This window comes from Lontra canadensis, unplaced genomic scaffold (assembly GCF_010015895.1).
Source record: "Lontra canadensis isolate GAN:19392208 unplaced genomic scaffold, GSC_riverotter_1.0 scaffold31, whole genome shotgun sequence".
Lineage (NCBI taxonomy): Eukaryota > Metazoa > Chordata > Mammalia > Carnivora > Mustelidae > Lontra > Lontra canadensis.
This window is the reverse complement of record NW_022631025.1, coordinates 4,611,971-4,636,092: the sequence shown is the minus strand read 5'-3', so window position 1 is coordinate 4,636,092 and position 24,122 is coordinate 4,611,971. Positions and strand designations below refer to the sequence as shown.

General features: G+C 39.6%; 1 protein-coding gene across 4 annotated transcripts; it reads left to right on the top strand.

Moving 5' to 3' along the window:
- The first annotated feature begins 181 nt into the window (after positions 1–181).
- On the top strand, positions 182–19,862 carry CD274 (CD274 molecule). Of its 4 annotated transcripts, none has more exons than XM_032866496.1 (7): positions 182–226; positions 6,135–6,200; positions 6,509–6,850; positions 13,295–13,585; positions 15,476–15,583; positions 17,478–17,537; positions 18,534–19,862. In XM_032866496.1, exons 2-7 carry the CDS (start codon positions 6,149–6,151, stop codon positions 18,590–18,592), a joined length of 912 nt encoding a protein of 303 aa, XP_032722387.1. In that variant the 5' UTR covers positions 182–226; positions 6,135–6,148; the 3' UTR covers positions 18,593–19,862. The 4 variants fall into 4 exon arrangements, 3 of the variants coding, with proteins under 3 accessions (XP_032722387.1, XP_032722389.1, XP_032722388.1); XM_032866497.1 differs by lacking the exon at positions 182–226 and adding an exon at positions 233–251; XR_004383715.1 differs by lacking the exon at positions 18,534–19,862 and having other exon boundaries at positions 15,476–16,109.
- The last annotated feature ends 4,260 nt before the right edge of the window (positions 19,863–24,122 follow it).

Genomic DNA, 24,122 nt, shown 5'->3' with positions numbered 1-24,122 from the left:
AAAGCGGGGCAGCCCAGAGGGAAGTAACTAACCCTAACGCGGATTGACCGGGCTGGGCGGTGGACGGGCGAGGGTGGGCGGGAGGGGCGGGGAGACCTCGGCCCCTCCTCTAGCCTGCTCATTAGTGTGCCTCGCTCTCTGGCAGCAGCACCACCGCTAGGCAGCCCCGCCGCGGGGACAGAGCGTGCTGAGCCCACGAGCCCGCTGCCAGTCCCTCCGCCAGCAGGTAGGGAGCATCCTTCCCTCCAGCGGTGCCTCTGGCCATCTCGGGTGGCACTTTACTTAATTTTTTAAAAAGATTTTACTTATTTATTTGATGGAGATCGCATGTGGGCAGAGGCAGGCAGACACAGAGGAGGAAGCAGGCTCGCGGGTGAGCAGGGAGCCTGATGCGGGGCTCGATCCCAGGACCCTGGGATCATGACCTGAGCCGAAGGCAGAGGCTTTAACCCACTGAGCCACCAGGCGCCCCTCGGGTGGCAAATTTAAAAAGCAGCTGGTCTGAAGTCCTTTTCTTTGGGTGGAAGAGAAGAGAAGGACCAGGCAAAGCGCGATGGTTTGACGAGGCTGTAGAGCTGATACCTGTATAGACTAATAGGAACAGCTAAGAGGTTTGACCTTTCGTCAAACCTCTTAGCTGTCAAAAAAGGGCAGGGGGGAGGTAGGGATTCAGTTTTGCTTAATACCAGTTTTGTAAGTATATGTTTCTCTGCGTTCAAGAATATGGTCCTGGGCTAGGTAGCTGGTTCTAGCGGGAAATTCCTAGGCTGGAGGTCGGACACCTGGGTCCTCATCCACCCTCAGCTGCTCCCTAGCAGTATGCTCTGAGTAAGTCATCATACCGGCAGCATCTCCTAAGGCTCCCTCCTACTGTAAGAGCGAGCCAGGATACCCCAACCGGAGCTCTTTGCTCTGTTTGCTCTGAGGACCTTGAGTCCTGATGGAGAAATACCATGGTCTTTTTGTCTTATAATACAGGGAGTGTTTCAAGTATCATTGTTTGACCTTGTTTGCACCTAAAAAAAATGGCTTGTGTGATTTTTCTATGGATTTTTTTTTTAAGATTTTATTTTAGAGAGAGGGAGACCACAGAGAAAGAGTGAGAGGGAGAAGCAGACTCCCCACTGAGCAGAGAGCCCAGTGAGGGACTTGATCCCAGGTCCCTGAGATCATGACCTGAGCTGAAAGCAGACACTTAACCAACTGAGCCACCCAGGTACCTCTCTATGGATTAAATAGTCTTCTAAAATGTGATAAATATTTTTTAAATGGCTGCATTCCATGGTACAAAGTTAATACCCCATGCTAGGCATAAAGATTATTTATAGTGGTTAAGTGTCTTAGCCATTCAGTGAACATCATTGCTTGTAAATCTCTGGGACATTCCTGATTATTTCCTTCAGATAAACTCTTTTAAGTTTAACTACTGAGGTAAAGAGTCTGAATATTTTAAAGGTCTTTGGATTCATATTGGAAATCACCTTTAAGAAAGAGCCCCGTTTACATTGCCCACAGTTTTTAAGAACTGTGATAGTCTAAAGAAAAAAAATCAGCCTTTTTCAGTGGAATAGAGTAGGCAGAGGTTACAGGACAGTAGCGTGTAGTCTTAAAAGAAGCCCCTGACGTAAGTATGGAGATTTGAAGCCACCTGGGAAACATACAAGAATGTTTCAGGGTGACTGAGGGGAAGGAGTCTGGGCACAGGGTTTAGTTGGGTTTAATAGATCACTCTCTTGATCTATTAATGTGGTGGGTTTTCATCTTGGAGATACGTTGTTGAACTCTAGGAATTTTTTTTTTAAATTAAATTATAGTTTTTATAAAACTATAAGTATAAATAAAAGGAAAAGGAAACCCTAAACCAACAGCTATCAAGACACTTCTTGCTCCTATTTTTGAGAATGGAAGCTTGAATTCTTTTCCTGTCATTTCCTCCTACCTTGCTACCCTTGAGAGATACAGAAGTACTACAGGTCCCATAGTGTTATACTGAGTTCCCCAGGGGCAGACCTGCTTCCCCATTCTTCATTTCTTCCCTAGTCCACATTTCCTTGCTCTTCGAATGCTCTTGTTTGGGAATCCAGATATACCATCATATAGTTTCTTACTTGAAGATGTCAGTGTTCTCTTAGACCAACTGCCCTGATGTGGGGATGATGTAGGGAGCACGGTTACTCACATGGTCTCTGTCCTTCTTTTTTCCTCCCACTAATGACAGCTGTACTCCAAGGGAAGGAAGCCTTGGAAAAAGGTGGTATCATGAGGAATTAGGTAAATATCAACTCTAACCCATCAGAGTCCAGTAAACTTTTCAACCAAATTCATTTTAAGGATAGGAAGTCTACCAGAGTATTCCATAAACATTGGGAAAACGAATTTTAACCCATGAGTGGGTTTCATTTCCCTTTGTGTTCAGCAGTTCTTTGCTTGGGTATCTTAAAGGTTATCTTAAGTTTTCTTTTGCCCAACAAGTGTATTTCTGTTTATAATATTACAGTTGGTTTTCTTTGTTTGGTTGTGGTGAAATCAACTCTTGCCCAAGCAAAGGTCATGGAGATAGCTTCTGCAGACTCATTTCAACAATCTTCATGTTCTTACAGGCCTGCATGAGAACAGAAAGGAGAGAAATAGGAATTATGCACCTAATGCTAACAAGAGAATGATGATTATTTTACTTTATTGTTTTTTATTTTTACCTGCATATGTGTATATGAACATGAATGGTTCATACAGATTGATAAGAAACTAATAAGATAAACAGGGTGAAAAATGATGAAATAATTCACAAAAGAACCAAAATAATCAACAAACCCATGAAAAATTCAAATTATAACTTTTCAATAATCAAATTAGAAAAAATATTTTTCTAAAACCATACCCAGTAAAGATACAGTATAACTTGTACCAGTTATCTACATGTGTCAAAACCAGGAAGATGGTCTTTCTCCTTGATTAAAAATTCTACTTGGGGAATCAGTTCTTAGGGCCTGGCCTGCAACGTGGCACACCATAGGCACTTAAATATTTGCTGAATACACAAATATCTATGATATTTTTAAAATTGGGAATAATCTTAAACCTAACAGTAGGGGAACTAAACATTATAGGAACTCCAAAATATTTATGAATATCATTTGGTAAAATGGAAAACATATTGATATAGTCAATGAGAAAAATGAGTGTTAAATGTATGATAAGGTTATGATTGTTTTTACAAAGATTCATAGGGAGAAAGACTAGAAGAACAATGTGGTTGCAAGGTTGCTCAACCTTGGCACTGTTGACAGTGAGGCCTAGATAAGTCTGCTGTGGTGGCTGTCCTGCGCATTGTAGATGGTTAGCAACAGCATTCCTGGCCTTCACCACTAGGAAGTAGCAGTCCTTGCCACCACCCCACTGCATTTTGACAACCAAAAATATTTCTAGGCATTAGGAAATGTTTCCTGGACTAAAGTAATGGAATAGTCAGTGATTTTTCCCTTCTTTTTTCATTTTCTATATTGTGTTTATATTAAATAATGAAGAAAAACATAAAAATAAACTAATAGTATTACTCTGCCTCATCTCTGATGTGTGAGTTTCTAGGGTTCTTTCCATTCTACTCTTCTGTCTCCTAAACGTTCCGCAGCTTAGCAAGGTGAAATGGTTCACTAAATTTGTTTTTTTTTTTTCTAAGAAGAGGAAAACATACCCATTTATTTGAAAATATGGACATGGAAAAACACCAAAGGAATCATTAACAATCTCATCTCCCTTTTTTTTTTTCTTTTTCTCCCATCCTTTCTTCCTTTGAAAATTTATTTTAAAAATGGGGTGCCTGGGTGGCTCAGTCAGATGGGTGCCAGACTCAGTTTAGGCTCAGGTCATAATCTGAGGGTCATGGGATTGAGCTTCATGTGGGGATCCTCGCTCAGCATGGAGGTTGCTTGGGATTCTCTCTCTCCATCTCCCTCTGCCTTTCTCTTGCTATCTCTCTCATAAATAAAGAAATCTTTAAAAAGATATAAAAAAGTGAAAGCCTGCTTATTGTCCCTCTGATTTCACTCCTAGAGACAATCACTATCAGTATGTTGGTATGGATTTTTCTGGACATGCCCTGTGTCTAAACACACACAGATTTTTCTTTTTTTTTTTTAACTGAAGTAGATTTCTGCTACATGTACAGCTCTACAACTTACTTTCTACATCTTTGCAAAATTAATACAATTCTGTCCTTAATGGTATTACATTGTAGGACTGTCACAACATTTAACTAGTTAGGCTATCTGTAGTATTCCCAGTTTGTGGCTAAGATTAGCAATGTCATCACATCACATGTATTGTTTACGTATGTTTTTGTTTTTGTAGGATACATTTCTAGGAGAGGAAGTGAAAGCTTGTATGTCATATACATTTAAAATTTTAATGGAGATTACCAAATTGCTTTCCAAAAAAATGTTATATAACTTCACATTCCTACCACCAGGGAGTGAGAAAACCCATTTGTTCATATCCTTACGAGCACTAAATATTAGGAATCTTTATAATTTTGGTTAAGCTAATAAGTGAAAAATAGTACCTAATGTTTTAAACTTAAGCTTTTTAAAAATTGTTGATATTGAGCATCTTTCTTTTTGTTTTCATTTTTTAAATTTTATTTTTTTCAGTGTTCCAAAATTCATTGTTTATGCACCATACCCATTGCTCCATGCAATACATGCCCTCCACAATACCCACCACTGGACTCACCCCCCCCACCCGCAAAACCCTCAATTTGTCTCTCAGAGTCCACAGTCTCTCATGGTTTGTCTCCCCCTCCAATTTCCCTCAACTCCCTTCTCCTCTCCATCTCCCCATGTCCTCCGTGTTATTCCTTATGCTCCACAAGTGAGTGAAACCATATGATAATTGACTCTGTCTGCTTGACTCATTTCACTCAGCATAATCTCTTCCAGTCCCGTCTGTGAGCATCCTTACTGATGTGTAGATGTCATTTATATTTCTTACTCTCTGAACTGTGTGCTAGAATATTTTGCTCGTTTTCTGTTGAGTTGTGTGTGGTTTTCTTATTGATTTTTGGAACTATGTATATATTAGGAGCATAAATCTTCTGTCTTATATATGTATAGCATAGATTAACTGATCATTGGTCAGTTTTTGTACATATACAAGAGGTCAAAGAGACCTTAAGAGGGAAAACTGACTTCTCAAAGTGTGTAAACATATGTATAACACAAGAGGGAAAGTGTATTAAGAAATAAATTTGCTGAAATGCAGTACAAATCTTTATTTACTCCCCTACTTGAATATAAGGTCCAAAATGAGAGTGATTTTTCTTTCTTGTTCGCTGCTGTATTCCTAGTACCTAAAATAGTGCCTGGAACAGAACAGTTGTTCAATCAATGTTTGCCAAATTAAATAATTGGTAGAATTTCATGCAGAGTGACAAAATGAAGAATAGAATCTAGGCGGATTCTAGCCCTAAAAGAGTGGGTGTAAGTCATTCACATCTTAGTATGAATTGGTCAAATTCAACTGTTTCTCCCTCTCATTCCTGCTACTAGTAGAATCAGTTTATTGAGAGAATAGGATTTATAACTTGGAATAAGCGAAAGACAGAAGAGATTTCTGAAGGATGGCACCTGCAAGAAAAGTGGCATAGTTGGGATGGTGATACGGAAGGCTTGAGTAGGTAAGGACAGGATGAAAGTGTTCAGGGTCTAGGGTGGAAGAAAAAGCTTTGAAAGGTGAGAGATGTCGAGGTCAGGTTGTCCTTGCATTGAAATTTTGCACAGGGCAGGTTTGGATTTCTAGATATGTTATACTGCAGAAAAAAACATGAAATAGTTGAGAGGATTTTAGTATAATATTTTATTCTTAGCCTGTTTCGAGTGTTCATTACAAGTTTTTTCAGGCCTTGTAATTACATTTAAAGATTCTCATCACTGTAACTTTTTTCCATTTGGCTCTATAGGACTGTGGGATATTAAGTAAAGGTATTAAACTTCTAAATTCCATGCTGCATTTTCACACTTACAAATCAGTCATTTTTTTGGTTATCTGAAGGCTATTTATTTAGAACTGCCAGGACCCATAATGTCTGGGTGCTCAATTATTGAATAAAGCATTTTTGTTTTTATATTTTCCATTATTAGGTCACTCCAGAAAAATGAGGATATTTAGTGTCTTTGCATTCATGGCCCACTGCCATTTGCTGAAAGGTAAGACACCAAATCCTTTCATTAGGTTCTATATTTTAACCACAAGTTAAAAACTGTAATAATTATTTAAGATGAATGTAATTTTTTTTTTTAGTAGGAAGAATGTTCTGTTTTTCTTTCTGTATCTCATAAACCCATTGTATTGGACAAAGATATAGGCAGTATGGTCAAACTGAAAGTAGGAAAATTAACCCATTATCTATTTATCTATTACCTGTTATCCATTTCCCAGGGATAATTACTGAAACTAACTGTAAATTTTTTGAGGAGTTTCCCAACTTCTGAAAATTGGTCGTCTTTCTCTACAGCATTTACCATCACAGTTTCCAAGGAACTGTATGTGGTGGAGTACGGCAGCAATGTGACCATGGAGTGCAAATTCCCAATAGAAAAACAGTTAAACCTGCTTGCACTAATCGTCTACTGGGAAATGGAGGATAAGAAAATTATTCAGTTTGTGAATGGGAAAGAAGACCTGCAAGTTCAGCACAGCAGCTACAGCCAGAGGGCCCAGCTGCTGAAGGACCAGCTCTTCTTGGGGAAGGCCGCACTTCAGATCACAGACGTGAAGTTGCAGGATGCGGGGGTTTACTGCTGTTTGATTGGCTATGGCGGTGCTGACTACAAGCGGATTACTTTGAAAGTTCATGGTAAGGATGCATACAGGTGAAGAGGCCCAATCTTTATGAGCACTTTTCCCTCTTGGAGATCCACCTTGCTCTCCACAGTGGCAGTCTGCTCATTCATTCATTCACACGCTCCTCCAATGAGCATTTCTCAAACACCTCCTCTTTGGCGGCCCCCAGAGATCCAGAGCCAGACGTGGTAGAGGCATGTTCCACAGTATGTTCTGTTCTCCTAAAAATAAATTCCTCGTCCTTACATTTTTGTTATTATGATACATGTACTTGCAAACCATTCAGACACTGTGGAAGGGAATAACATGAATTACAAGAGTGTCCTTCTCCCTTCAGTGCCATCTTCCATGGCATGTCAAGATAGTAGCCACTGTTTCTGTGTCCTGCCAGGAAATTTTTTAATCATCTATAATTTTTTTTAAATTTATTAAGTCTGCCATCATTTTCCTTCCTTTATACCTCTCTTTGTCAACTCCAAATTAATAAACCCCACTGTGAGTTTCACATTTAAAAAGACTTGAAGTCAATCTATAAAGGCAAAAAAATATTATCAAACATAAAGGAAACTATTCTTTAGAGACAGTATAAACTATGCTCACTGGGCATATATTCATCTTGAAAGTCTATGCTGCTGTTATCTTGGAGTGTTGTAGAGGAACTGTGAGTGTCAAATTCCCGAGTACTGACCCACAAATATGTCATCAGGTCACCTGCATTCAAAATTTTACGTTGCCACTAGATAAGAAAAGGAAAACACCTTAGCTGATCTCCTCTACTTTCACTGTTAAGATTCATAGAATTGAGAGATGAAAGGATCCCAAGTAAGAGCAGCTAATCCAAACTCCCAAAGAACAGAAATCCCCCCAAGGGACCTTCTGCTCACATACTTTCCACAATGACACCCGTCACTTGGACCTCCCTTCCATAGCCTTTTGAAATTATTTTCTGATACTGAGCTAGTATCTGCCCTCTCTACTCACAGTTCTGAGATTATCTGCCAGCTTCTTTCGTTTACATGATGACCTTTTAGTGTGTGACAAGAATCCAGTCATTACTCCTTGTTCTTTCATTCCTGGTCTAACTGCCTTCAGTCTGAAGGTCAGTATTACAAGTAGACGTTTACGTTCATCGTAAAGGGATAAATGATCTTTGTAAACTCAATCCAAATAATATAGCAACTGGGAGAAATGCATCTATTTTTATGGCACATTACTGGGTTTCTGATTCTGGATCAGTTAATGCTTCTGTGGTCAAGATGTCCCTTGTCTTGGGAAGTAGATTTAATTTTCATTTTATTTTGCCATACACTTCTCCAGAACAGTGATATTTACGAAAGCAAGCTGGTGGGATCCCAGGTTGGGATTTTCAACTTTTCTTCAGCTCATCAGCACACTGACTGTATTTCATAACATTAAAGAAATTATCAGTGCTTAGTCTCATAACAGCCAGCATTGCTGGATCTGGGCTGGGGAGGAAGACCGTACGCTTGGCAGTCAGGTGAAAGGAAGAATAGAGCGTAAGTTTCCGCTTCCAGAAGAGAGGGTCTCTCATCAACCTTTGGCAAGTATAGAGTGGTACAGCTGTCCTATAACAAGGAAGAGTGTTCTTTCAGGTACTCTGGTCTCTCTAATATCCTTTGTTGATCTGTAATGTCCTTTGTTACGGCTCAACACAGTAGGAAACCTTTGGCACTGGAGGATTTTCCAAGAAGGGATTCCTGATAGAGCAAAGCAGATGACCAGCCAGATTTGACGATCTGATTTGTTCTGTCCATTCCGTTTTATATTATAAATTACTTAATTGGCATCCTAGTCCCAGTCCATCCTGTGGTCATTTGCAAACAGGGGTCTTGGGTGTTGAGTTGAGCTACACTGAGAATAAGCCAGCCACCAAGCTTCACTTGCATTGGGGCAGTGTCACCAATGGAAACAGCCTTCTTGTATGAACTTCACAACTCAAGGAAGTATAATTCCTGAGTCACCTCTATATGCAAATGATTTCACAGTAACACTTCTCTTCCCATCACTGCAAATATGTGGTAACACAGCTTCCCCACAGGGAGTTTACTCACCATGGGATTTTATAGGTGAAGCATTTCAAAACTGAAATGTGTTAAGATTTTAGTTTTGGATTAACTCAATTATTGTTATCACTCTGGGTATTATTGCCCCCTTTTTTTTTTTTTAAAAGATTTTATTTATTTATTTGACAGAGAGAGATCACAAGTAGATGGAGAGGCAGGCAGAGAGAGAGAGAGGGAAGCAGGCTCCCTGCTGAGCAGAGAGCCCGATGCGGGACTCGATCCCAGGGACCTGAGATCATGACCTGAGCCGAAGGCAGCGGCTTAACCCACTGAGCCACCCAGGCACCCTATTATTGCCCCTTTCATGCTTATCAGTTTAAATATCATACTCTCAGGCATTTCACTTTCAATTAAGAATGCTGTTTTTCCTTAAACATTGAACCTAATAACGAGGAAAATGAAACACCTACTCATACTTTAAGGAACTTAAATGGGATCAGACAACTGAAAGAACAAAATTTTGCAGTTATCCTGATGAAGCTAATTTGTTCATATGAACCAAGGATTAACTGCTATCATTCCCTACCAACCCCATCAATCCCCAGTTCACCAGCCAGCCTTTATATTTTTTCTATAGTGTTTTTCCCCATCTAATGTATCACGTAACCTGTTCATCCTCATCTAACACATACAGATGCACCTGTATTATTATTGCTCTCCTCTTTCTTATATATGTACTCCACAAAGCCAGAGATTTGGGTCTGTTTTATTTACTGCTCAATCCCTAGGAATTGGCATGCAAGAGGAGTTTGACAAGAGCACACAAAAAATATTTGTTGAATGAATGAATGAAATATTTCCTCAAATAGGATAGAGCTAAAAATTTTGAAACATGAAGAGGTTTGAAGATGTGAAAACTTATTTCCAAGTGTGTCCATGAGGCACTGCCGGTTCTTTCTGAAGACTATTACATGAGTACATTTCAATGGTAGTAGTAAGGGGAGGGGGAGCAGCTCTAGTACTTACTTACCATAATGGAGATTAACACTCATGTAGTACTTGTTACGTGCCAGGCCCTGTCCTAAACATTTTGTCTATACTAACTCATTTAATCCGCAAACGACTCTATGGGGTAGGGGCTCCATTATGTCTAAGATGTATGTTTTCACATTTTACTATCTCATATCTAAGTGTGTCTTTCTGTAGATGGCATCTTAGATTCAATGATGTGTGTGGTGTTATTCTCATTTTATGGAGGAGTAAATTAAAGCCCAAAGAAGTTAAGTAATGTACCCAAGTTCACTCAGCCAGTAAGTGGTAAAGGCAGGTTTTGAACTCACATAGTCTAGTTCTGAAGTATGTGTCCCAAACAACCAGATTTTACTCCCTGTATTTATACCTCCAGAGTGTATATAAAGTGGTATATTGACTTCAAAACTACAGTGAGCTTTTCTTGGTCTTGATGTAGCCATCGGATTAGCACATGTATCTACTAAACCAGGAGTCTGCATATGTTTTTGATAACGTACTCCGTCGGTAAAGCATGTTAGCTAATATGTGTGTTTGTGTGTGTATACAGTTAGAAAGGATATACTTATGCTAACGTAAAGGATATAGCATAAGAAATTGACATTTTTAAAAGGTAAAAGAAGTTGAACATCACTAACTTCATATGGTTCAACCTAATGTATTGTACCTTCTCTAAATGTATAAAGAGAAATTTTTAAAGAATGAAATAAAAATGTAATCCTGTTTTAATGCCTTGCTAATTATGATGATTCACTATCATTAGCTAATAGTTTAAGGTGAAATTCATTGTTAACAAAGGTGGATGGTCTTGAAAATCTTGAGTATTGGTTTTTGTTTTTAGTTTCAAGTGTACAGTTTAGGGATTCAGCACTTCATAAAACAACGAGTGCTCATCACAAGTGCCCTTCTTAATCCACATCACCTTTTTCACCCATCCCTCCACCCACCTCCCCTCTGGTAACCATCAGTTTGTTCTCTACAGTTAAGCGTCTGTTTCTTGGTTTGCCTTCTCTCTCTCTTTTTTCCCTTACGCGTATTTGTTTTGTTTCTTAAATTCCAGTATGTATGAAATCATATAATATTTGACTTTTTTTTTTACCATTTCACTTAGTATTTTACTCTGTAGCTCCATCCACATCATTGCAAATAAAAAAAAGAGCTCATTCTTTTTTATGGCTGAGTAATATTCCTGTGTGTGTGTGTGTGTGTGTGTGTGTATATGTGAGCGCATGCACGCACGCGTGAGTGTGTTTTTGTGTTTATATACACATACATACCATGTTTTCTTTATCCATTCATCAGTCAATGTACAGATGGGTTGTTTCCATAATTTGGATATTGTAGGAAAACAATATGAAGGTTCCTCAGAAAGGTGAAAATAGAACTACCCTATGTTCCAGCAATTACACTGCTAGGCATTTACCCAAAGGATACAAAAATACTAACCCAAAGGGATACATGCACCCCAGTGTTCATAACAGCATTGTCTACAAAACTTCCCTCTTCCCGTAAGACCCTCATGTGGCATACAAATTGAGGCCCAGTGTCAATTAGTAAAGTAGATAGAGCTTAGATTATTTCTTAATTATTATGATAAAAATTTATATGTAAGTGGAAGCTCTGATATTTTCTTCCTGTATCGCAACACATGCGTCCTACTTTAGAGACTAGAATAGTGGATATCTGACCAATGAGTAGAACAACTCCACTCATTTATTGGATCCTGAGAAGCATACCACATTTATACATATGCTTAGGCATAAAACAACACTCTCCTTTATTATTCTGTTAAAAATGATAAGAGTAAAAAAGCTAACATTTTACCTTTAGTACTTCACCATTATCTGTGATTTTAGTCTTGTAAACTAAATTGCCCAGAAATAAAGCCCTGTGCTATGTGAACTAGACCCTGTGATGGTAATACTATTTCAGGAAGTATGATCCATGGATTTATTTTTTTGAAGGATTGTTGACCATAACAGATACAAGGTTGAGGACTCAAGTACTCATGAGAACCATTATTTATGTGTTTTGAAATTATAATTCTGTTGCTTTCCAGTGTTTCTGTTGGTGATTTCATTGAATCAAGACCACAAAAACATCACATCATTTCATTCTTCTTTGATTCTGGCTGCCTTGTATTAAATCCCCGTGAATAGATCTTATCACAAAGCCATTGTTATACCTTTGGTAAAGGAATGGAGAGTCAAGGCTCTGTGTGGACCACTGGTGGTTACATTAAAGTATTAGGAGTAAAATAAAGATTATACCAACAGAATAATGATACTTTACCATGCTTGTAATGAATAAACATGAATGAAGATCTTAGGTGATGTAAATGCATTAAATAATCTACTAAAATAGTACACTTGATATCTTAATCCTAAAAGGGTCTCAAAGCAATGAGCTAAATTTTCATCAATGACCTAAAATTTAAACTTTCTTTCTTGAGTATAATAATTATTTAGATGATTTATTCAAATAGCCAGCATTAAAAAGTTCAAAAAATAAGTATCATAAATGTGGTATTCTGCATGAGATCCTAGAATAGAAAAAGGACATTAAGGGAAAACTAGTGAAATGGAACAAAGTGTGAAGTTCAGCTAATAGTAATGTTAACATTGGTTCCTTAGTTATGACAAATTCACCACGGTAGTATAAGGTGTTAACAATGGGGGGGGGTTGGGTGATAGGTAGGTGGGGGCTCTGTGCTATCTTTGCCACTATTCTGTAAATCTAAAACTATTTTGAAGTAGAAAATAAGTTTAAACTTTAAAAAGTGTGATTCAGGAACACGTAGTAGTTACTGTAATGATATCATACTCTTTTCATGCCTAATTTCTGATCCTTGACCCATAGTTGGAAGAGTGAATGGCACATGAAAATCAGATTTTCTGTTTATTAAATAAAGGCTAAGAAAACCATGCTGGTCAGCTGGAGAGGTTCATGTTACGAAGACAGAAATATATCAACAAAAAGAAAATATCCAGGAAGTAAAGTTAAGAAGAAAAGGGCTGGCCCTATGTAAAAACTATAAAGCTTTATGAGAAAGATACAAAGACTTGAGTAAATGGAAAGACATATTTTATATTTGGATGAAAAGACTATTGGTTTAAAGATGACAATTCTCTTTAATCTGTGCATTTGCTTGCAACTAATAAAAATAGCAATATGATTTTTGTAGCAAGGTAGCTGTTCCTTTGAGCTAAAACATAGCCCAGCTATGAGTGGGCGAGCTGAAGCAGGACTAATAGGGGTTTCTCACTGCTGAAACATCTGAACATCAAGTTTGTTTCTCTGAGAACCCACCTGAATTGATACTTTTCCTAATGTAGATGACACCAAGTCACATATCTAGTTTTGTCCTAAGTAAAAGCCCTGACTTCTTTTTGCTCATGACCTAGCCCCATACCGCAGAATCAACCAAAGAATTTCTGTGGATCCTGTCACCTCTGAACACGAACTAATGTGTCAGGCTGAGGGTTACCCTGAGGCTGAAGTCATCTGGACAAGCAGCGACCATCAAGTCCTGAGTGGCAAAACCACCATCACTAATTCCAACGGGGAAGAGAAGCTTTTCAATGTGACCAGCACGCTGAGAATCAACACGACAGCTAATGAGATTTTCTATTGCACTTTTCGAAGATCAGGTCCTGAGGAAGACAGAAACAATACTGCTAAGTTGGTCATCCCAGGTAATATTCTGAATGTCTCAATTCAAATGTACCTCCTACTGTCCTTTGGCCTCTAGCATGTTGCCTTTTCATTGTAAGCATCCATCGTTCATTAAATAAGTGAATGCATGCATAACACTATACTTACAAAAAGCTTCCTCATCTGCACTCATCCAAGTCATATTGCTGTTTAATAAACATTCAGCAAATATTTACTGAATATGCCCTATGTGCCAGGCATCAGGGACTCATAGAAGAGTAAGACACTGTTCACACTTTCCAGGAAACAGATAAGAAACAGGTAAGGCAATCCCATCCCATGTAGAAAATGCTTTTGTGGCTAAGGGACCTGGGGGCAGCTCAGGCAGTGTTGCAGGAATCCAGATCCCAGCACATCAGAGCTGCTCTTTTCTTTCCAGGGTTTCTGTGGTAGCTAGCAAATGGAACGTACCCCATCCATCCACCCCAACCCCAGGATAGTCTATGGCATTTCAACACAAAGCAGTCTGTCTGCTTAGTGCATGAGACATAAGGTTGTGGTCCCTGCCTAAGCTGCTCAACTTCTGCATGTTTCACTTTCCCTAATTACAACAGTTATGAAAGTTAAAAACTATTGGGCAAGGTTACTGTAGGAGTGAGTGAGCTACAGTGTATGAATATGATTTGAGGCTCTTCCCAGCACAGACTCAATTATTTCTTTTTCTTACTACCCTACAGGAGTGGGTACGGTGGGATGCAGAGTCTGATGAGAGGCTGAGACCTTTGGAGAATGTGGAGCAAGAGAGCATGATGTTAACATGAACCCAGGGGTGTTCTGAGGAGCACTTCTCATGCCCCCCACTTCTAGTAGAGATTGCCAGTTTAGCTTCAGCTACTTCAGAAAAAAACATTAAAGACCTCGGGTGGAAAATTCAACCAACAGGAAACGGCAATACAAGATTGTCCCATGAATGAAAGGAGAGGAAAAAAAAAGTTGAGAAACTTAAAGAGATGCTCTTACTGGGTTATAAGTCACTTTGGTAGGGGCTGCGTTTGTGGGTTCCTGCCATTTAAAAGTTGCTTTATGACAACTTATCTGAGGGAAGACTTAGGGTAATTCACCGAAATGCTTGGAGTCTGTTTCCTCATCTATCACCAAGGATTTTTTTTTTTTATTGCATAACTAACAACTTATTTTGAGATCGAAATAGATATAAACAGGCTTTGTAAAATGTAAGCTACTAGAGAAAGGTTGACCACTGTTGTGGCTTTAAAGCTTTCTGAATGAGGTCGTCAGGGATCATGACTAATGGAAGGACAGTTAGCAAGCAGTCTCTGAATATCATGTGCCAGGGGACCCTTTTCTTCCTTCATGGACCCACAGACAGACTGGTGGGAAGTACCCAGGATCAGATGTCCCAAGATGTTCAAACTGAAAAAGAAAAGACAGTGAGCAATGGCCTTCAACCGTGGCCAAACACACCAGGAGGTAGAAGCTCTTGGGCAGTGCCAGTTAGCCTTCCTGTTCCATCTTTACCATGTACAACAGGCACTAGCTTCTAGGTAAAAGAATACAAGGGAGGTCACCGAGTCTCATAGTTAGTACTGAGCTCTTCACATTGGCCTCATAATAAATTTATTATCATTTCCATTTTGTAGGCAGGTGAAAGGATTTGCCTGAGATCTCAAAGCTAGTGAGTGGCAGCAGAATGTAGCCCCAGGCCCATCTGTCCAAAGCCTGGGCTGCTTCCACTTTTCTGTGCAGCTCCCATTTTCCTATAAGCAGTATCTCACCATTCCAGCCACTCACTGGTCAGGAACTGTTTGTAATCCAAAGCTAACCGAAATTCAACTTCAAGGATGATTCTTCTCTTAACCTCTTCCCATCAAAATTTCATCTTCACTTTCTTTTTGGATTCTTTTGTTTTTCAGAACCACTTCCAGTTCCATCAAATGAGAGGACTCACGTCATGGTTCTGGGAGCTGTCCTGGTGTTTCTTGGTGTAACCCTGGCAGTCATTTTCTGTCTAAAGAGAAATGGTATCTCTTTTATTGCAATGGTCTCTACTGTGCATATGAGGAAATGTATGGGGTAGCTACTTTTGTCAAGGTGGCACTTATAGGCAGAGCCAGAGATGCTCAACCTTCTGTAACATGCACCTCAGTCCCATGTAACTGGGAACTCTCCTACCCAGAATGCTAGTGATGGCCCAATCAGAAAACATGGATTTATAAAATGCTGTCTTCTTACTAGCATTCTCTTCTAGGAGCTGCTTTCAATTATGCAAAGTGGGTTTCAGCTATGCTACCATGTGAAACTATGTCACCTCTTACTACAGTCCTGTTCATTTCACTATCCTGCAGCATTGCTTACATTGGCAGGTGGCAGTGAACACTTGTAGTAGCATTTCCAAGGGGGTGACAGTTGGACCATAGCTGCAGGGAAACCTGGTTTGCCTTCGCAAAGTGGCACAAACACATTCCGTTGTTCGATAGCAATGACAGTAAAGCCGTGCAGGATTGCTGAGTGAAGATCATGTGTATGGGAGTGAGAGGTGGGAGAATGGTATGTACAGAGGGGAAGGAGACCAAGCATCATACAGTTTCTTTCCATCATGCAAATAACCCCAGACTTAGAGTAAGGGAGGAAAAGCTAAAATGCTTGTCAGCTTGGGTTGAACTTGAGTCTTGTATTAGTTGCACTATTTTTTTAAAGATTTTATTTATTTATTTGACAGAGAGAGAGATCACAAGTAGGCAGAGAGGCAGGCAGAGAAAGAAGGAAGCAGGCTCCCCGCTGAGCAGAGAGCCCGATGCAAGACTCAATCCCAGGACCCTGATCATGACCTGAGCCAAAGGCAGAGGCTTAACTCACTGAGCCACCCAGGTGCCCCATTAGTTGCACTATTATATTGAGCTCGTTTCTGGGCACACTAAGAAATAAAATAGTTTTGTTTTGTTTTGTTTTGTTTTCTGTAGAATGGTGATGCTTTTACCATAGAGTATTTTACAAGATTTCTGGCTGAGGGTATTATATGGTTTTCAAAATAATTTGCATGTGTTTATTTCTCAATTTGCCCACGGGAACAATTAAAACACAGGAAAATGAGTCTATTCAAATAATTTCCTCCCATTTTAAGATGATTTAAAGTAGACATTTCCACAGTACTTTGAGAAGTATGCCAGGGGATCCAATGATGATCTGTGTGTAGAGTTATTTGAGGTCAAATAGGGAAGTAGAAGATGGGAGGGAATTCCAATGGTGGTTGAAAAATTCCCCACAGCCGCTTAAGAGGATGGGTGGATCTGGGAAAGTGGTGTAATTTAGTGGAGGTCAGCTATTTCTAAAGAATAGGTATTTAACAGAACTGAGACAATTATCCAGAATAGAAGGCTCAAGGTCCAATGACATGATGATCTTGAGATGGAGTAGATTAGTCCAAGGAAATGACTCTTGCCAGCTTGCATTTTGAATATTTCCCCATGGAAAGTAAATAGTCATCATTAGGAATGGCTAGAAAACTAATGTATAATAAAGTGTCTCAGTGTGTTGTCTATCTTTGAGGGAAGGATGGAGAATTAAAGTATATCCTCCTAAAGAAAATCTAGGAGCATGCACCTGCCTGGCTCGGTCAGAAGGCCATGCAACTCTTGGTCTTGGGGCTGTGACTTTGAGCCCTACATCAGCTGTAGAGATTACTAAAAAAATAAGTAAACTTTAAAAATAAATGTAGGACCAAAAGCATATGCCCTAAACTGTTGAATTGACCTCAGGGGTTGAAACCCATGGAATAAATTCAGAAGTCTACCAGATTTCCTAGGGGATTAAAAATGTTTCATAGGAACTTGGAATTGAAACTTGAGTCACTGTGTGGGATGTAGGGCTGTGTTACAAGGGAATAGAAATGACTTTTTTTTTTTTTTTTTCCTCAAGGGAAAATGATGGATGTGGAAAAATGTGTCACCGGAGACAGGAACTCAAAGAAACAAAATGGTAAGAATATTAGCAGGGGTTAGAAAGTTGAAAGAAATAGAAACAAAAAGTTAAAGTAATAACAAGGAGAAAGCTATCAGCCATAATCTCTCCTCACTTTAAAGAATGCTGGCTGTTGGAACTGCTGGCTCCTCTTTACCTCACAACTTACACAAGAAATCTTCCCACAGTCCGAGGAAATTTAGGGGTAGCCCTGGCATGTAGACAGGTGAGCAGCTTTGGGGATGGGGGAGGAGGCAGCTTCTCTCTGCTAGAGTTATAGCTCTGCGTCTTAACACCTCCCTGCAAAAGGGGACCAAGTTGACTTAAGTGGGTGAGTAAGATAGATAGATAGATAGATAGATAGTTAGATGAATGAAACTTGAGCAGCAGACACTGTGCTAACTACTTCATATACATTGCCTTGTTTAATCTCCCCCCACAAAATCAAAGAGATAAATACAAGGATATTTCCTATTTTATAGTAGAGAAAACAGAGGGTCAAGAAAAATATCAAATTGCCCAAGAACATACCTGGAACCCACTAGCCTGACCGTAGAACTTTACTCTTAACCTATCCATTTAAATTCATTTTACCATAAATATTTCCATTTATAAAACATCAGAAGGACCTCACCCAGCTGACTGAACTAAGAAGAAAGTTATGTTAAGATTTCTAATTCTTTTTAATGCAATTAGAGACCAAACTTCACAACAAGCCCTAATTTAAAGTAATCTAAGTAAGTTGGTTGAGCCCAGGCAGGTTTCATTATGTGGTCAATTCCACTCAACTCTTTTATAAAACTAAATAGTGAATGTTGTTTGGCGAATCCTAGGGTGACCAGCCATGTCTCTTGCTTTGCCCAGAATTAAGGAGTTTTTCAGGACACAGGACTCCCGGTTTTAAAACCAGAACAAACCTGGGCAAACCAGACAGTTGGTCACCCTTTATCATATAAAGATAATGAGACATAAATATCTGCCTCTCTCTCATTGCGAATCTGTTCTATCGTCTAGCAAGTATGAGTTATGCCTGTCGTCATCAGTCTCCAGAGATACAATTTGAAGAGACATAATCCAGCATTGAAACTCCTGATCTTAAAAGCAGGGATTCTCTGGCCGTGGTTTGAGTGTGGCAGAGCAACGCATGACCAGAGCAGCGCCATGGGCCAGGCGAGCTGCAGATGATGCAGGACTTCCAGGCCCAAGCACTCAACTGTGGAAGCTGGGAGAGAAGAGGAAGAGAACAAAGCAAGAAGGAGCAGAGGGGGTAGGCTGCAAGGTCCTTCAAAACAACTGGGAGACTCACGGGCACCTAAGGGAGAGAGAAGGGACGCTTCTGAAAGATGAGCCCCTGTGCAAATCGCCCATCCCTCATCCGAGGAAAACAAGTTGCGATTCCCTGATTTAATGGTCAGTTCCTGCAGAAGTGCCCTTTGCCTTCAGTCAGTGTCTCTGCTTGTCGTCTGTGTGACTGAGAGTCCCAGTGTTGCAACAGTATTTAAGTATGGGATTTTTATTTATTTTGAGCCTTTGGAGTCTTGTCATGTGAGTGTGGTCATGAATGATTTCTTTTGAAGATATACTGTAGCAGAAGTTAGAATTTTGTCACGAAACTAAATTTACTGCTTGGTGAGTTGTACATGCTCAGTAAAATGTGTAGTATTGATGAAGTACTTAGTATCCTCCACAGCTACCAGGACATAGGAAGCGTAGAGAGCAGACCCATGGTTTATATAGGATATTACCTTGTTTAACCCACCAGTACTTTGGTTGACTCGAATAATCTTATTCTCAGACCCTAAGGTAAGATATGTTACTGCAGCATCTGTTCCATTTTAAATGTCAGCGTTAACAACTATGTGGCATCCTACACACAGAATCTCATTTAATGCCTGGGATAGCTATGTTGTGGTAACACTGTTATCATACCCATTTCACAGCTGAGGGAGCAGAGAGCTAAAGTAACTCGCCTGAGTCAGTAAATAGCAGATCTCAGATTTCTACAACTGTCACTCACTGTCCTTTTAGGATATAGTCTAGAGCTGTGTTTTGCTTTAAGAAATTCATTCAGCAAACATTTAGGAAGCACCCATGTCACTAGGCCAGGCAGTGACTGAGCAAGACAAAGAACCTCTCTTTTAGGAGCTCATAGTATCATGGGGGAGACTGAAAAGGAAATTCATTATTACAGCTTAGTGCAGTAACATGACATAAGGTGTTGGAGGAGAAAGATGGCGTGAAGAGGAGAGACTAGAAAGGCTCCCTAAGGGAGGGCATGCCCTGGGCAGTATGTCAGGGTGTTCCTTGGAAGTTCAGAATACATTTTTTTAAATATTTTATTTATTTATTTGAGAGAGGGAAACAGAGAAAGAGAGAGCATGAGCAGGGGAGAGAGGCAGAGGCAGAGAGGAAAGTAGACTCCCTATTGAGCAGGGATCCTGACATGGGGCTCAATCCCAGGACTGTTCGATCACAACCCCAGCTGAAGACAGACACTTAGCCATCTGAGCCACCCAGGCGGCCCCAAAATACATTTTAATCAAACTGATTTTAGTTTATGAGGACAAGTCAGTATTTTTTTAAATTGTGGAAAATAACTCTTGAGCTCCTTTTCTATCATTATATTTATGTTTGATTTATTTGCCTTTGCCATGCAATCTGATGTTTATGTATATGGTGTTGTTATTGTTCAGCAGTTCTCTCTTTTTTTATTTAAGTGCTGCTAAAATTTGAATTCATACCTTTCTATGATTCAAAATGCAGAAGGTCCAAGAGGAGACATTAAAAAGTCCTCATTCCATCTTCCTAGCCATCAGTTTTCCTTTCCAGAAGCAGCTACTCTTGCCTTTTGTTCTTGTAATCTTCTAAAGATATTTGATAGTATATGTAGAAACATATATAAAAGGTATATTTTTATTCACATAAATGGTAACACACTATTTGCCTGCTGTGCACTTTGCTATTTTTATTTACTGTATTATTTCTCATGGGGCTGTTGGAACAAATGTGAAGTTCCCAGAGGCCAGACACTATCTCTTATTTATGTCTAGATCACTTTTCCATAGCCTGTTAGTATCTTTTATAAGACTTAGTACATGCTAACTATGTACTTCATTGACGTTTGGATGACAAGTAATTGTTGACTGATTGCTGTATGACTGAGTTTGGATTTGGTTTATTTTGCATTCCTCATAGTGAGACCATTGGGTTCTCCAGGGTACCCTGGGTCAACCTGGTCCTAAAAAGGCTCACTTTATTACTAATTCTATATGACAGAATCATGTCTGGAACTTGTGTTTTTTTCCTATCTGTTTTCTCTTGAGTAGAAACTAGACTTTGATATTGTATTCGCAAAATGACAGGAGTGGGGGCTGTGTTGTGTTTTGTTTTGTTTTGTTTTTTGGAAATTTCAGTAATGTACGTTGACTCCTACCTGTGCTAGAAAAGGCCATGAGCTGTGCCCGAACCCCTGAGTCCTACCAGTTCTCATCACTACGTAGATCTAAGATGTTGCATTTCAAAGGCTTTGAGGTTCCCATGCCTCCAGGAGGAGGCATATTCCAGCATATTCCTGCTCTCTTGGCCATTTACCTGGGTTATCGACAAAGAGAACCTTTGTTTTGCCACCGGTCGAGGCTGAGGAAACAGATTCTCCGACAGAACTCCTTCTGTTGTCTTTTTGTTCCTGTCCACCTGTACAGCATCCCTTGTTTGCGTGACGATATCCTTTGCGTGAAGTGTAAGGAGGATTCTGGGTGAGCCAGACTATGCTCTATTCACTCCATTCCTAGATGTTAATGTCTCTTAGGTGTTGGGTTTGGAAGGCACTTTATCCCCCTGTCTTGTGTTTCACTCTAAATGGCTTGGCAGAGAGGCTATTTAGTTCTACATTTTAATTGTCATTGTTTACACCTGCATTAATTTAATAAAATATTCTTATTTATTTTGGTCCTTGGTGCACCAGCCTGTCCACTGTCTTGTTTTCTAGACTTTATAAAACAACACCCAGTGTAACGTCCCGATGGACAAAGTTCCTGGGAATATCCGTAGCTACCTTCCTAGTTCTTACCTTCACGGCTGCTGTTTATGTGGCATTCTCTTAGTTCTGTGCCAATAAAAATGCTGAAAAAAAGTATTTTCTTCGAAAGAGTGTATTGGAAACTTTCCTTCTTTCTTACTCTATAGCTTCTTTTAGGACAATACCAAGAAAAGAGTCAAAATTGCGTTGTACAAATTGAAGATCGGAGGGAGGGAGAATGAGAGAGAAGGAGTGGTCCCCAAGACGGCTCTGAGGAAACAAAGGGACTTTCCTCTCAGAGAGGACTCTTCTCAGATCAGTAAACATGGATACGCAAGCCAATGCCTATAAAGCTGGACATGTCCCGTCTTCACATTCTGAAAAGGAAGTGAGATGTCTAGCATGAAGTCAAGGAAAGGATTAAGGCCTGGTCTTGGGGTGGGGGGGGGCATAAAAAAATTTATAGGAAAAGACAAATATGAAAAGGTTTGTCATTCAAAGAAGTATAGGACTCTTAATTGCTGAGTCAGCAAGCTCACTTTAAAGAGACTTGTGATCATTTCTCTGAATCAGACACTCAAAAGATAACAACTATTCCTAAGAATACAGTTGGATTCTAGATGTTTTCAAGAAAGACTGAGTATCTCTGTAGAAAAGATGATGACATGATACTTGTGCCAGCTGCTGGAATCAAAGCGATAAAAATAAGTGCTAGGCAGCAGAATAACCTTTCTGACAAGTCTTCCGGGCTGACTCTGGTGGCCATGGTTCTGGCTGGAATTCTGTGACATTGGAGGGGTGGGGGCTCATATTACAGGAAAAGAAGCCTGAAAATGAACTGTAAGCTTTCATTAAAGTTTTAGTCCAGTCCTTTTTACAAGCATGCAACTCTCTGTTGCAAGGGGGTCAAATATATTTTTATCTAAATATTTTAGAAAACACATAAATTATTACTCTTTTAAAAGTTAGAATTCAAAATTAACTTTTGCACTGTTGCTGTTGCTGGCCAAATTCGTGAAGACAGATACATTCTATTTTTATAATTTTTCCCTGCTCCAGGTCCCCAGAGTTTCAAGGAAATTAATATAATAAGCCAAATTATCCTTATTGTAATTATTTCCAGAATTATTTATATTTTAAAAGAAATTAAAGTTTGAAGAAATTTTGAACAGTTGTTAGTGGTAGGGTTTTATCACTGATAGTTGTGACAATCCCTATTTATTGAGCATGTACTCCATGCTAGACATTGGGATTACATATATTCTCTCATTTAATGCGATGGGCTTGTGATGAGATATACCAAGCAATACTTTTATTGTAATTCTTGCTGATTATTTACTTACATCTTTCCCTCAACAGAAAAACACAAAATGGCCATTTAAAAGTAATGTTTATAAGACTTTGACGTAATTTCGAATAGAGAGTAAGTGGCCAAAATGGTTGAAATGTACACTTCTTATTAATTATCGTGAAGTTCATATTTTGGCTCCATTTTCCACTGATTTATGAATGTATTGCACATTCTGTAGTATAGAAAAGTGGAATTGGATTGTCTGGAAGTTCAGAATATCCATCTCCATCCCAAGAAACCGATACACACAGATTCCTGACCTCCACACCAGTGTGGCCTCCTTGGATCTCTTGCAGAAAAGGAGAGTCAAAGCTGGGGAGACGGGCAGCAGTCTGTTGTGTGGAGTGAAATCACATCCAGGCCTCAGGATTCAGTCCCTCATCAGAGCCTTTCAGGCTAGATGGCAAACCAGGGGATGATGGGGCAGGGGAGGGGAGGTTAGAAATGGTAACACCCTCTTCACTGCAAAAGGGACACCTAATAGAAGGCTAGGTCTAAGACTATAGGCAGCAGTGTCTGAGTTGAAGGGGAGGTAAAAACAAGTAAATGTCTAATCTTGCATAATCTCCGTCCTGGAAACCAGCCAAAGAATCGCACACTCTCAAATTCAGTGCATTGCAATCACTGGGATGACTACAATGGTGGTGAAATTGAGTTAGGACAGTGCTCCAAGTGCCTACATTTTGAGAGAGGAAAATTCTCAAGATAAAGAAGTAAATGGGTTTATCAGAAGGCTTTGGCAAGTTTCAACATATTAATCTGATTTTTGTTCATGTATTCCCCTCTACCTCCGCTCTCCTTTGTAACCTAAGAGTTGATATCCCTTCCCCCGCCTGGCAAAGCTGAGACATTGAAAGTATCTGAAATTCCACTCATATTTTTCACAGTTCCATTACAAACATCTCAATGTGTCTCAGTTCCTCATTGGACAACTTCTACAGGCCAGGCATTCACGAGGCATTGCGGAGTCAAAGATACTAAATGTGGCTGCTGTCATTATGGAACTTACTGTCTAACTGAAAACATGATACATAGATTCAAGAAAAGTAATAATTCAAGTGCTAGAGAATATGAGAGTTTAAGGAGTTATCTCAGGGCAGTGAGAGGAGAGGACAGCAAATGTTATAATGTAGGACTCACCAATGAGGCCAGAGTCAGCTTGGACCTTGGAGAGTGGAGAAGATGCTTACCTCTGATGGTGTTCATTTTTAGTCCATGCAGGCTTGTATAACAA

Coding starts and splice junctions, on each gene's coding strand:
- CD274 (XM_032866496.1), top strand. CDS start 6,149: ATGAGGATATTTAGTGTCTTTGCATTCATGGCCCACTGCCATTTGCTG. Junction 15,584..17,477: donor TTTCTGTCTAAAGAGAAATG/GTATCTCTTTTA, acceptor TTTTTCCTCAAG/GGAAAATGATGGATGTGGAA. Junction 17,538..18,533: donor GAACTCAAAGAAACAAAATG/GTAAGAATATTA, acceptor TCTATCGTCTAG/CAAGTATGAGTTATGCCTGT.